Source organism: Moschus berezovskii, chromosome 27, assembly GCF_049115385.1.
Source record: "Moschus berezovskii isolate FMDL1 chromosome 27, NW_MosBer_1.0, whole genome shotgun sequence".
In the NCBI taxonomy this organism is placed as follows: domain Eukaryota; kingdom Metazoa; phylum Chordata; class Mammalia; order Artiodactyla; family Moschidae; genus Moschus; species Moschus berezovskii.
This window is the reverse complement of record NC_142486.1, coordinates 3,095,820-3,107,496: the sequence shown is the minus strand read 5'-3', so window position 1 is coordinate 3,107,496 and position 11,677 is coordinate 3,095,820. Positions and strand designations below refer to the sequence as shown.

At 61.1% G+C, this 11,677-nt stretch overlaps 1 protein-coding gene across 1 annotated transcript in view; it reads right to left on the bottom strand.

The window, feature by feature from the left end:
- Positions 1–709: 709 nt before the first annotated feature.
- FOXK1 (forkhead box K1) overlaps positions 710–11,677 on the bottom strand; it is a 55,090-nt gene continuing 44,122 nt past the window's right edge. Inside the window, exons 3-9 of the mRNA XM_055410398.2 lie at positions 9,941–10,097; positions 9,402–9,548; positions 8,766–8,959; positions 8,210–8,376; positions 7,821–8,105; positions 6,814–7,038; positions 710–6,299 (exon numbers count right to left, since the gene is read on the bottom strand). Coding sequence (XP_055266373.2) covers positions 6,037–6,299; positions 6,814–7,038; positions 7,821–8,105; positions 8,210–8,376; positions 8,766–8,959; positions 9,402–9,548; positions 9,941–10,097 — 1,438 coding nt within the window. The 3' untranslated portion in view covers positions 710–6,036. The remainder of the gene's footprint in view (positions 6,300–6,813; positions 7,039–7,820; positions 8,106–8,209; positions 8,377–8,765; positions 8,960–9,401; positions 9,549–9,940; positions 10,098–11,677) is intronic.

Here is an 11,677-nt window from a genome sequence, read left to right as displayed (position 1 = left end):
GTGGATGGTGAAACACAGCCACGCAACGTGACTTCAGCCTCCCACCCAACATGCCACGGAGCCTAATTCCCACTCTACAGGATACCGCCACTTTTTTAAAGCACTGATGATTAAACGAATTGTGGAAAAAACTTTTAGACAGCCATCATGAAAACAAACAAAAATGCACACAGACCCGCCCCCTAACAACACCCACCCCCGATAAGGGATCTTTATAGGCTAATTGTCAGTCAGATAAGAAAACACAATCTTGCTGGGTTTATCCCTCGCCCACCTGCACCAAGCTGCCCGGGATCCGGGTCTGAATATAGGCAATAATCATGGACACACTTTCGTCTCTCCTCCTCATCCCTGTCCTAAAGCAGAAACGGAGCAGGGTTGGTCCCCCTTGACCAGGTACCCAGAAAGCCCATCCAGGAAGGAAGCTGGGAGAGGCCAGACTTAAGAATGTTTGATTTTAAATCCTATTTTTACTTATTAAAAATTTTTTTTGGATAACTTAACTCAGAAATTTAGAGGCTAAGGTCTTAAGAAGCCACAGGCATAGTTCCATAGCCTTTTGGCTAGTTAACTTCATGCACAAGAAATCCATTTCAGGTTCACGGGCCTCATAACAGCTCAGCCAATATGCTCAGAATTTGGGGACAGCTCATAGCATTTCTTGGGGGTCACAGCAACAGTCTTATCACTGCAGCTAAGAAAGTAAGTAAGTGAAAGTTGGTCAGTTGTGTCCAACTTTGTTACCCCATGGACTCTACAGTCCATGGACTTCTCCAGGCCAGAATACTGGAGTGGGTAGCCTTTCCCTTCTCCAGGGGATCTTCCCAACCCAGGGATCGAACCCAGGTCTCCTGCATTGCAGGCGGATTCTTTACCAGCTGAGCCACCAGCAACTAAGAAAAACCTTCACATGAGCAGCATGGAATCTTCAGTGAGTGGGACCAACACGATGGTAGCCCAGGGCGGATCACAGTGCTAAACAGCCACATCCCTCTCGGGTCTGGACTCCCCAGCATTTTTTACCGTTTCTCATGCAGAGTGAACCACCAATAAATATTTGGATGAGTCCGCTGAGCCACCAATTGCAGAAAAAGGATCTCAAACAAAGAATAATGAGCTAGAATTCTTCCAATTCTATTTTGACTCTTAACGGATCTGGGGCAAGAGAGTAAGAATAGCTTGGGGACCTCTTGTCTCCCTTGGAAATAAAAGGGTGATGGAGGGTGTAACCTGAAGACCCCCTGGCTCGTCAGGGCTGGGGGAGGGGGTGAGGGGTCCCATGCAGCTAGTGTTCAGCCCATCAACCAAAGTAGAGAAGCCTGTCTGCTGCAGCTCCCCGCCTCCACCTTCCAAATTGGTCTTCTCAGGACCTTTACCCAGTTGCTTCCAGCATGACAAGCAGGTCCAAGGAATGAAGGAAATCCTCTGAGCAAGATTCTTCCCTGGAGAAAAAGATGCCTAGAAACAAAGTGCCTGCAGCCCTCAGTCTTTTCTAGAATACTGAGAGAGAGGAAAAGACGCTGAACACCCTGAGGCTTGCCTACTTGAAGAAAGCCTGCAGGATGCCTCCTGTCACCAGGCGGTGAGCAGGGTCACTGGGTGGAGTCAGACCTGCAGCTGGGGGCGGGGCCAGGGCAAGTTTTGCAGACAATCAGACCTCTCACGGAGGCTGCTGGGACATTCACTTGGACGTGATGGGGACAGAGGGGGGGTCTTGTTAACCCAGAGACATGAACCCTTCCAATCTCTCCTCTGCTGAGTCCCGTGTCCCCGGGGGATGAGGGCAGGAGGGGATGAGCCCGCGGGCGGGGGCAGAGCTGAGCCATGGCCCGAGTCCAGCGGACAGGCCTTCCACAGGGACGCCCAGACAACCCGGTGGTGCTGGGGGGTCACCGACGACTCGGCAAGTGACCGTTCTTCTCAGCAGAAGAGCAAAACTATTTTCCCTAAACACACTCAGCCAACGGGCCCAGTTTCTGTTTCCATTCAGAGCAGACGCTCGCGGTGTGTCAAACACAGCATGCTGCAAGGCAGCTGTGACTCCGGGTGGGCCCCTCACGGTCGGATGAGGCCACCCCAGGGGCTGCGTGGTGACTAATGGCCCAGACAGGCCCTCGGACCCAGGGGGGAGCAGCTTCTGGGGGTAAGAGAAGCAGCAAGACGCCGGGGCCCCCGGCGGGAAGGGCAGGAAGGGCCCACGCGATGGAAACAAGGCCTGGAGGAAAGGACGAGTGAGATGAGAGGCGTTCATGAAACACGTGAGAGCAACCTGAGGACCGCCGACGGAAGCCACTGCTGCTGGCCTCCCCAGAGAGACTCCCTCCTTCCGGGGTCCGGCCCCGCCTGGTAGCAGCACGTGTGAATAACATAAAAGCGTGGTAAGTCACCTTGCCTCTGTGCAGAGGTATCCCCGAGGGCGGCCTCCAGCGGCTGGCCGCGAGGGCGTGGCTCCCACGGGCAGCGCCCCCGCCCCGGGGCCGGTCTAGCAGCTCCGTCCATTCCTGCTTGCAGGCCTCACCAGCCTTTTTGGTAACTTGCTCTAGAACAAGCAGCGCACTGCTTAGCTGGCACTGAAGCCATGGGGGGCAGCCGCGAGCCTGGCGGCGCCCGAAGCCGGTTCCCAGGGGCACAGCAGTGCCCCATCCCAGACGAAGCCGTATCGGGGCAAAGCCGAACCTGGGGCTTGGAAGAAGACAGCTCCTCCTCCGGCCTCAACCGCCCCTCCGTCTAAACCCTAAAGGAGCCGCGCAAAGGGGCCTCTTCTCTAACACGCGCTCACGCTTGGTCTTTTCTTTGCCTCCAGAAAGGAAGAAACTTGACAAAAATAAAAAAGCCAAAAATGTCTTTCTCCTCCTGAATTTCAGGGGGCCAATGAAGGAGTTTCTGTCTAGGGATCTCGGGATGCACCCCTGGAGCCGGGCGGCTCACTCTGACTGGTCCAGGCAGACCTTTCTTTAGGGGAAGTAAGAGCCCCAGCTGAACGAGCCCTGCTGCGACCTAAACCAATCTCCCTCCAGGCCCAGCAGGGTCCGGATAAGCAGCCAGCAGCCTGGCGGCCCTACCAAGCCCACCCCCTCCTGCCTGAGAATCACCAGTGCGTGTTGATTAGCAGCTCAGAAGTCTACTTTTCACCTTCTCCATTTGGTTTAATTCTGAAGCAGAAAAAACAACCTCCCACAAACAGCAAACTGCGAATGTGAGCCAACCAGGGGGCAGAAGGAGCCTGAGGGCTCCCTGCAGCAGAGGGAGTAGGAGGTGACGGTGTGCGGCCCGGGGGGCCCCCTAGTGCGACTCCGACCTCATAGGGGATCCCGGGGTGGGGTGGGGGGGAAGGACAGATGGTCTGAACCCTGACCACAGGCTCTGCTCGACAGCGCCAGGTGACCCGGAGCTTCGCATAGAGATGCAGGTAGTGGATGAGGGACACTCAAGTGTCCATCCCGGGTCTGCGAGCGGGTGACACTGGCCGGAGGGGAGGACGCTCCGCGGGTTAAGGGCAGGGATTTCTGTGACGCCTCGCCATGCAGAGTGGCGCCCTCCTGTATCTGGCGCTGTATCGAGCACAGACGGACAGGCGGGCCTGGTACCCAGATGGGAGAGCGAGCCGCTGTGACGACGGGCCTGAGCACACCTGCCTGGCCGACCCTCTGCGGAGTCCAGCCCCTGGGTGACCCGAGGCGGCTGTGGCTCCAGCGTCAGGCCAGGTTGCTTTTTTATTTCTCAGCCTCGGGTGGGTCGGTCCACATGCCACAACCCAGCCGTGTGGAAGACCACGGCTGCTGGCTCTCCTGGCTGCTCTGGCTCCTGCGGACGGGTGTGGCAGGGGCGGGAGTGGACCCATGGCCTGGGGGGCTCTGAGGACAGCAGGGATCTTTCTGGCTACAGCAGCATCTTCCCTGGGGAGATGCCCACTCCTGGCCTCTTGGTCTCAGGACAAGTGCTGGCGGGCGCCACGGGCCGTCTGGGGAGATGACCAGAAGCCCACCCAGTGGCTAGTCCCCTGGCCCTGGCCCCACGGGGTTCCTTCTGCCCAGGAGAAGATAAAAAGGCGCGCACTTGGCACATGGCAGAGCATCACTGAGGACACCCCATCCCGTCTCCCTCCCAGTTCCAGCCACGGCCCCGACTCCATGCCTTTCTCCCTGAACCACCGCCAGGGCAGAGCAGTGAGGGAGTCAAGGGTAACACCCAGAAACCAGAATGCCTCAGAAGTCGGGAGAACACAGGGTAGGGCCAGGCTGGCCAGCCCAGGCAGAGGGGCTGGAGCTGGGCGTGTTCTCTGGCCGGCCCATCTGGCGTCTGTCTCCGGGGGAGGCGAGCTGTGGCACGGACAGTCTGTGAGCAAGAAGGCATATGAGCGAGAGCCGCGCGGCCCCAGGGCTGAGCAGCGACGGGAGAGAAAGAGACAATGGCCCCCAGCCCTGCCCGGGACCCGCAGGGCCAGCACAACGGTGCCCGGATGCCTGTCCCGACCCGCTCACGCTCCGCACTCACACCAGACGGGAAGCCACAGAGAACGCCGGGGTGGAGTGGGCGTGGAGCCGGGTGCCAGCCCTCCCGTTTCTGAGCTCACGGGGGCAGCATGGCCATGACGTAGGGTGCGGGTCAGCGGCACGGACGCACCTGGCCTGCGGGCTGAGTGGACACAGGGCTGGAGGAAGGACATGCCACACTGGTCCCCATGGGGCGCCTGGGGACAACCTCGGCCGCGCGAGTGGCCCACACGCCCGGCCCTGCAGCTGCAACGGCGGCTTGGGAGCGGGGAGCCCATGTCCGTGGGGCCCCCTGGGGCGCCCAGGGCAGGCCGACAGCAGGCTGCATCTAAGTGACTCTTCGCAGAGACGCGCTGAACGTTTCCTGAGAGTGCTCTCACGGAGCCGTGAAGCACTGTGGGCACCCTGCCCTGCCTGAGTCTCCCGAGGGCCCCCGAGTTGGCCAGGGCTATGGGCCCAGCCCGGGGCCTCCGGCGCCACGGGCCACAGAGCCGGTTCTGGTCGGTCACGGCAGGCAGGCTGTCAGGTGGTAGAGACCCTGGAAGCTGGTGAGGAGGCTGGGCGGGCAGCCGCGGGGCCCCTGGACGTCAGAGCCGCTGGGAAATGGGGCCACTTGGCGTGACCGTCCTATCGTGGGGGCGGCCACGTCCTTCCGCCCCCAGAAACCTGGTGTGGCTGGGACGAGGGTGGATGCTGCAGGTGGGCCTCTCATCCAAACAGCTCTCCGCCTTGAGCGCCAGTCCGGGAGGCCGTTGGTCTTTCCTGAAGTTAGCAGACAGAGCGGCAAGAGTTCACTCTCTGTGGGGACCGATGCCGGAAGGCCCAGACCTACCCAGCTGTTAAACCGTCTCCGTGGAAACTCAGGAACGGGCGATGCCTTCTGCGTCTGTCTCGGGCCGTCAGTGAAGCCTCAATGCCGCCTCTCAGCAAAACCGGAAACACGTGGGGCCCAAAGCCAGACCAGACCCCTCCCCTCCATCCAGTTAACGCCGACACTGTCAGTGTCACTTTAGAAGCAGCAGCGATGGGGACGGTCTGACAGCTGGCGGCTCTGTGTCTCTCTCGCCCAGGTCCCATCTCTTACAGACAGGGCTGGTGCCTCCGGCCCGTGCTTCCATCCCGTCTTGGGGTGAAGGTGCTCCGGGAGCCTGGCTTCTGTGCAGGGCCGGGCCGCCTGGACACGTTCCCGGAGACGCAGGGCTGAGACCTTCTCCCCACGCCCTTGGCGAAAGGCCTGGGGAGAAAAGGCGGTGCTGGTGGGGGAGAAGGAAACGAAGACAAAGAATTCCAGAATCTTACAATCAGCTGTCTGAACGCGTTTATGTGTTTTTGTTTGAAATCAGAGCAGGGGCAGGAGACAAGGTGCAGGAGGACGGGTGTCCGGGTGCGGGCAGATGGAGGTGTCCTGCCCGCCCGTGTGGCCCCGAGCTCGACCTGAGGGGAGCCTTCTCGTCTCAGTCCGAGGGGCAGCGGGGTCGGCTGCTCCGGTCTGGCCCCAGAGCTCTGTCTGGCACGTGTCCCACTCCACCTCCATGCCGCGACGTCACTCCCCGGTCCCAGGGCCCTGCAGGCCGGCGGCTGCCATCACGCCGGCCTGCGCAGTCACAGTCCCCATGGGCTCCTCCACTCGGGACCTCTTGACCTCGGGCTCCCCAGTGGGGGAGGCGGAGGCGGCTGTGGGGGGCGCTGTGCTGGTGGCCGCCGCTGCCGCTGGCTCCTCGGGCCCTACCTCGCACACGCGTGTGACCACCACCGGTGTGGATGAGCTAGCCTGGGCCGCGAGGAGCTGCAGCGGGCTGGTGAGGGCTAGGGGGAGAGAAAGAGAGTCACGCTGGGGAGCTGGCTGGGCCAGCGCCGCCACACGAGGGCGAGGCGGTGAGGGGCCCGCTCCCCAGCACGCCTGGCACCTCCGGGGACAGCCAGGGTCAGCTCCTGGGCGCCAGCCCCTTCCGGCTCCCACCCCGCGGGGCCTCCAACCCTGTCCCCCCTCTTTCGGTTGCTTCTGTGCGGAGATCCCCTGAACACCCTGACTGCTTCCACGTCACCCCAGCGGGTCCGGCCCTGCGCCTCGGAGCGCCCCCGCCTCGGCCACAGCCTCTTTAATTGTGGGGTGCTGAGTGCCTTTCCGTCCCCTCTGACTCTGTCCCCGCAGGGTGCTCCCTCGGGGCTACCTTGGCCTCAAATCCCAGCCTGGACACAGAGCGAGTGCTCAGGAAACTGGCCAGATGAACTGGGGAGACATGTTTGCCCCACTGACCCCGGTCAGGCTGGCGCTCAGGGCCGAGCAGGGGAGAGGGGGCCGCCCCAGGCGGGGCCTCACCGTAAGCGTTGCCGGCGAGGCTGCTCGTGGGAACAGCATGCTTGCCATTCTGAGTGACGGCCCGGACTGGGAGGTGGTGCTGCCCCAAGGTCACTGGTGCGGCTGGCTGCAGGATGGCGACCGTGTGTCCGGGGACTCCCGGGGCCATCTGGCTGGCCACCGTCTGGATCACCCGGCTGGCGGCGGGGATGGTGGCAAGTGCAATGGTGGGCTTCTCTTCCAAGCCTGAGGGGGCAGCACGCATCAGAGCCATGGCCGTGGCCCTGAGGGGGTGCCCCTGGGGCGGGGCGGGGCGGGGGGCCAAGGGCCTGAAGCCAGGACACTGGGCGAAGACGTGGGTTCTCAAAAGAAAACTCCCACTGATGGAATGTTTTGAAACAAGAGAAATACAAGCCATAGGATTTCAGGGGAAAATTTAAATACTGCATACTTTAACCAAAGCAAGTTTAATCTGAGAAAGAACACGTATCATCTGGAATGAAATGACTCGCACCTGGAGCCATGATCTAGCTTTCTCTCACCAAAACGCTCGTCTTGTCATTAGGACGGGATCAGAAGGGATGCCACTGCTGGGATGAGCTGCCCGCCGTCCCTAAGACACTGCTTCATTCAGAGTGTTGGCTCCAGGGCCTCTGACAGCACTGCTGATGCTCCCAACCATCGCCGCGTTAACCCCCTGACCCTGACTTGTAACTCAGGACTCTGACTCTTTCACTCTGAAGGACATCTAAGAGCCCTCGCTGGGAGCCCCAGTCTGAGGCCCCACACTTAGTCCAGGGGTGCCCGGAGGCCCAGATGCTGCTTGCGGGGAATGGCATTTCAGAAGATGATCAGCGCTGCTTCATAGGAACGTCCCCCCGGAAAATGGGAGGGGACGGGGGGCGGCCCCTCAGAGACATCCTGCCCGAGATGGCCTGAGCCCCATGGCCCAGGCTGATGGCTCCACCTTCCGAAGACCCACAAGAGCCAGACGCGACCCCACCAAGGTGACCGTACGGTCAGCTTACCTCTCGCCTCGCTGCCCAGGTCCAGCACAGCCGTGCCCGCCGCCTCGTGGGCGCCCCCTGCTGCGGCCTGGCTGGTGAGGATGTACCCGTTGGCGGAGCTGGCGGAGGTGGTGACCACCCTGAGCATGGTGACTGGAGCCGCCTGCTGCACCACGTGGACGGCGTGACCCGAGGGCTGCTGGGCCGTCACTATGGAGGCTGGCATGTAGGCAACAGGCTTGGCCACCAGGCTGGGCGGCCGGGGCGGCATGGCCATGATCACCGGCTGGGCGCTGACTGGAGAGCCTGCAGAGGAGGGGCCGGGTCAGCGGGGCCCCGCACACGCCCTGCTGGGGGGCTCATGGCTCTGAGTCCTGGGACATCAGACGAGAGGGCGAGACCAGGCTTACCGGGTGCGCTTTGGGAATAGCGGTACTCGGGAACAGAAGCTAACTTGGCCCCAAAGTCAGGGTCATGTGGAATGGGCGAGCCTTCCCGGGACAGGCACTCTGGAGTCTGCAAGCCACTGGAACGCGGGGACATCAGCCCAGGGTGGGTGGGTGAAGCTGGGGCGCTCCTAGGAGACGGGGAGACAGGACTGTGGCAGTGAGCATGCCCGAGTGCTGCCCAACCCTGACGCTCCTGCAGCCACAGCCGGCTGCCCGCCACATGAACCACCACCCCGCGATCCTGGGCCTGGGGAAGGCCAAGACCAGCGCCTTCACCTCCGACGGGCCCAGCCAGCCCCCGCCGGAAGCAGCTTGTGCTTCTAAGTTAAGAACAGCAGCCTTGCTGGGACGGGGACCAACCTCACCCAGAATAAACTGACACCCAGAAAACAAAGCTCATCTAGGAGTCCGGCCGACGCCCTCTCCCTGCTTCTAGGGCCTGAGCTGGTCTCTCTGAGAAAAGGTGAAGCAGTTTCACTGGCTGTGGCTGTGGGGGCGGCGGGGCAAGGGGACTCACCTGGACGACAGCGGCCCGAAGGGGGTGCGGAAGCAGGAGACGCCCCGCTGCCTCCGTTTCCGGAACGCCTGCTCCACCAGCTTGGCCTCTGAAGCAGGGTCTATCCGCCAAAAGGACCCCTTCCCCGGCTCCTCCTGGGAGCGAGGGACCTTGATGAAGTAGCGGTTCAAGGAGAGGTTGTGGCGGATGGAGTTCTGTGGGCAGAGCGGGGAGTCACTGGTCATGGTGGGTGTGGCTCTGACCCGCGCGGGGGCCCGGCCACCTGAGCCGGTGGTCAGGGCCGGAGGGGCCCCGAGCACAGAGATGTCACAGCGGTCGTGCCTGTGAAAATTCAGCACGGGCTCATGAGCAGCCGTTACAGAAAAGCCAGAACGTTAAGGACAAGCCCTCATCCGGGGGACGCCAGGTTCAGAACACGTGCTGAGCCAACTAGAACACCGGACGAAGGTCTTATGAACCTAAACAACAAATGGTCTGTGGAGAGCAGGGAGTCGTGTTTGCAAGGTCACACAGGCGCGCCCCATGCACTGAGCCTGGGGACATCTTCCCGTCCGCGGGCTCCCAGGGGGGATGATGAGGACTCGGGGCGGGGTGGGGGTCACAGTGCGCGGCCCCGGGGACCGGGAAGGGGCGCACCTGCCAGCCCTTGTCGGCCGTGCAGTAGTAAGGGTAATGCTTGGTGATGTGTGCGTAGATGCCGCTCAGGGTCAGCTGCCGGTCCTGCGCGGACGAGATGGCCTGCACGATGAGCTGAGCGTATGAGTACGGCGGCTTCGACTCATCCTGGGGGCGCAGACGAGGGGTGAACCCAGAGAGACGCGTTTCCAATCCCGCCACCTCCCTCCAGGGAGGACGCAGGTTCTCGGGGTATCTAAGAACATCACCCCCACCTCCTGCTGGGGGTTTAGACTAGGGGCAGCCAATTCTGCCTCATGGCGGAAAGTCAGGTTTGATTCTGAAATTTCTCACCTCCTCAGCAGACTGATTTAAGGACAGCTGTCTGATGGGAATGAACTAACACTGAGCTGGGAGGCGAGAAGCCTGACGCCCTCCTGGAGACCGTAAGGAGGCTCTGGAGCCGACCTGGCCCCGTAGACGGGACAAGGGGGGCTCGGGGAGGAGGGCAGGGACACCTGCACCGGCCGGCCACCGACCAGCGCGCCCAGGGCTGAGACCTTGGGGCTGTCCCCTCCGGACGTGTCGGCCTGCTGCTCCGAGGCGGCCCTCGCGGCGAACTCTGCGGCCAGCTGCAGGTCGGAGGTCACGTTCTGGATGGAGCGGTAGCTGGAGGAGCCGGCCCCTCGGGGGCTGGCGGGGCAGGAGTTGGGGACACTGCGGAGAGAAAGGACACGTCCTGAGGTCCGGCCCTGAGGGATGCCCGCGTGGCACCGAGGGGCGCGGTGCGCTCACCCGGACACACGGGGGCGCCCGCGGGGCGGCCGCGCAGAGACACGTGCCCGGCCCGCCGCCCCCGCCCCGCGCCCCTCCGGCTGCAACCTGCAACCTGCGCGCCTGTCGGGGCGGGAAGCGGGGGCTCCCCCTCCAAGCCGCAGTGCTTTCGGCGCCAGGGCCGCCCCGCCCGCCCCGCCCACGGCTCCACCAACAGGCGTGGCCCAGTTCCTGCAGCTAACAAGTTGGCTGTCGCGTGGAAATTTTGGTTTTGAAAATTTAGAAGTATTCAGAGAAAACCGTCATATACTCTAAAAGTGGGTCACAAATCCAGGTATGCGGTGTCCCGGAGCTGGGGGCTGACCATAGCTCGGAGGTCACCGTCTCCTTCCATGCATCCCCGGCTCCCCCTGCCTCCGCCTCCCACCTGCAAGGGGGCCTCCCAGGCCCACTCCCCACAGCCCCGGAGGGCATCTCCCTTCACTGTCCAAGGGACAAGATGCCCCCAACTCGCCCTTAAGTCAAGTTCATAGGAAAGCCCTCCGCGCCAGTTTCCTGGGCACACACGCAGAGCCTCCTCTCTGGCTGGGTTGCTGTCTCTGGCTTCCCTGCCCGGCTCCTCCAAGGTGGGGAGCCCTCTGTGGCCCGTAGGAGGGGCTCAGGAGATAATTACTGATCTCAGGGAGGGATGAAGGAAAAAGCAACACTGTGTCAGAGAAAAAGGGGGCAGTTGATATTAATGATGGATTCCCCTACTGTCACCCTCTTTGGGGTCGGAATCCTAGCAAACCAGGTGGCAATTTTCAGGAATCATTTCCCTCTCAACTAGACTCTGCAGATACAGAGACAGGTTAAGTCCTGCGCGTATAGACACTTTCAGTTCAGTTCAGTCACTCAGCCATGTCTGACTCTTTGTGACCCCATGAATCGCAGCACGCCAGGCCTCCCTGTCCATCACCACCTCCCGGAGTTCACTCAAACTCACGTCCATTGAGTCGGTGATGCCATCCAGCCATCTCATTCTCTGTCGTCCCCTTCTCCTCCCACCCCAATCCCTCCCAGCATCAGAGTCTTTTCCAATGAGTCAGCTCTTCACATCAGGTGGCCAAAGTATTGGAGTTTCAGCTTTGATATCATTCCTTCCAATGAACACCCAGGACTGATCTCCTTTAGAATGGACTGGTTGGATCTCCTTGCAGTCCAAGGGACTCTCAAGAGTCTTCTCCAGCACCACGGTTCAAAAGCATCAATTCTTCGGCGATCAGCTTTCTTCACAGTCCAACTCTCACATCCATACATGACCACGGGAAAAACCATAGCCTTGACTAGACGGACCTTTGTTGGCAAAGTAATGTCTCTGCTTTTTAATATGCTATCTAGGTTGGTCATAACTTTCCTTCCAAGGAGTAAGCGTCTTTTAATTTCCTGGCTGCAATCAGCATCTGCAGTGATTTTGGAGCCCAAAAAAATAAAGTCTGACACTGTTTCCACTGTTTTTCCATCTATTTCCCATGAAGTGATGG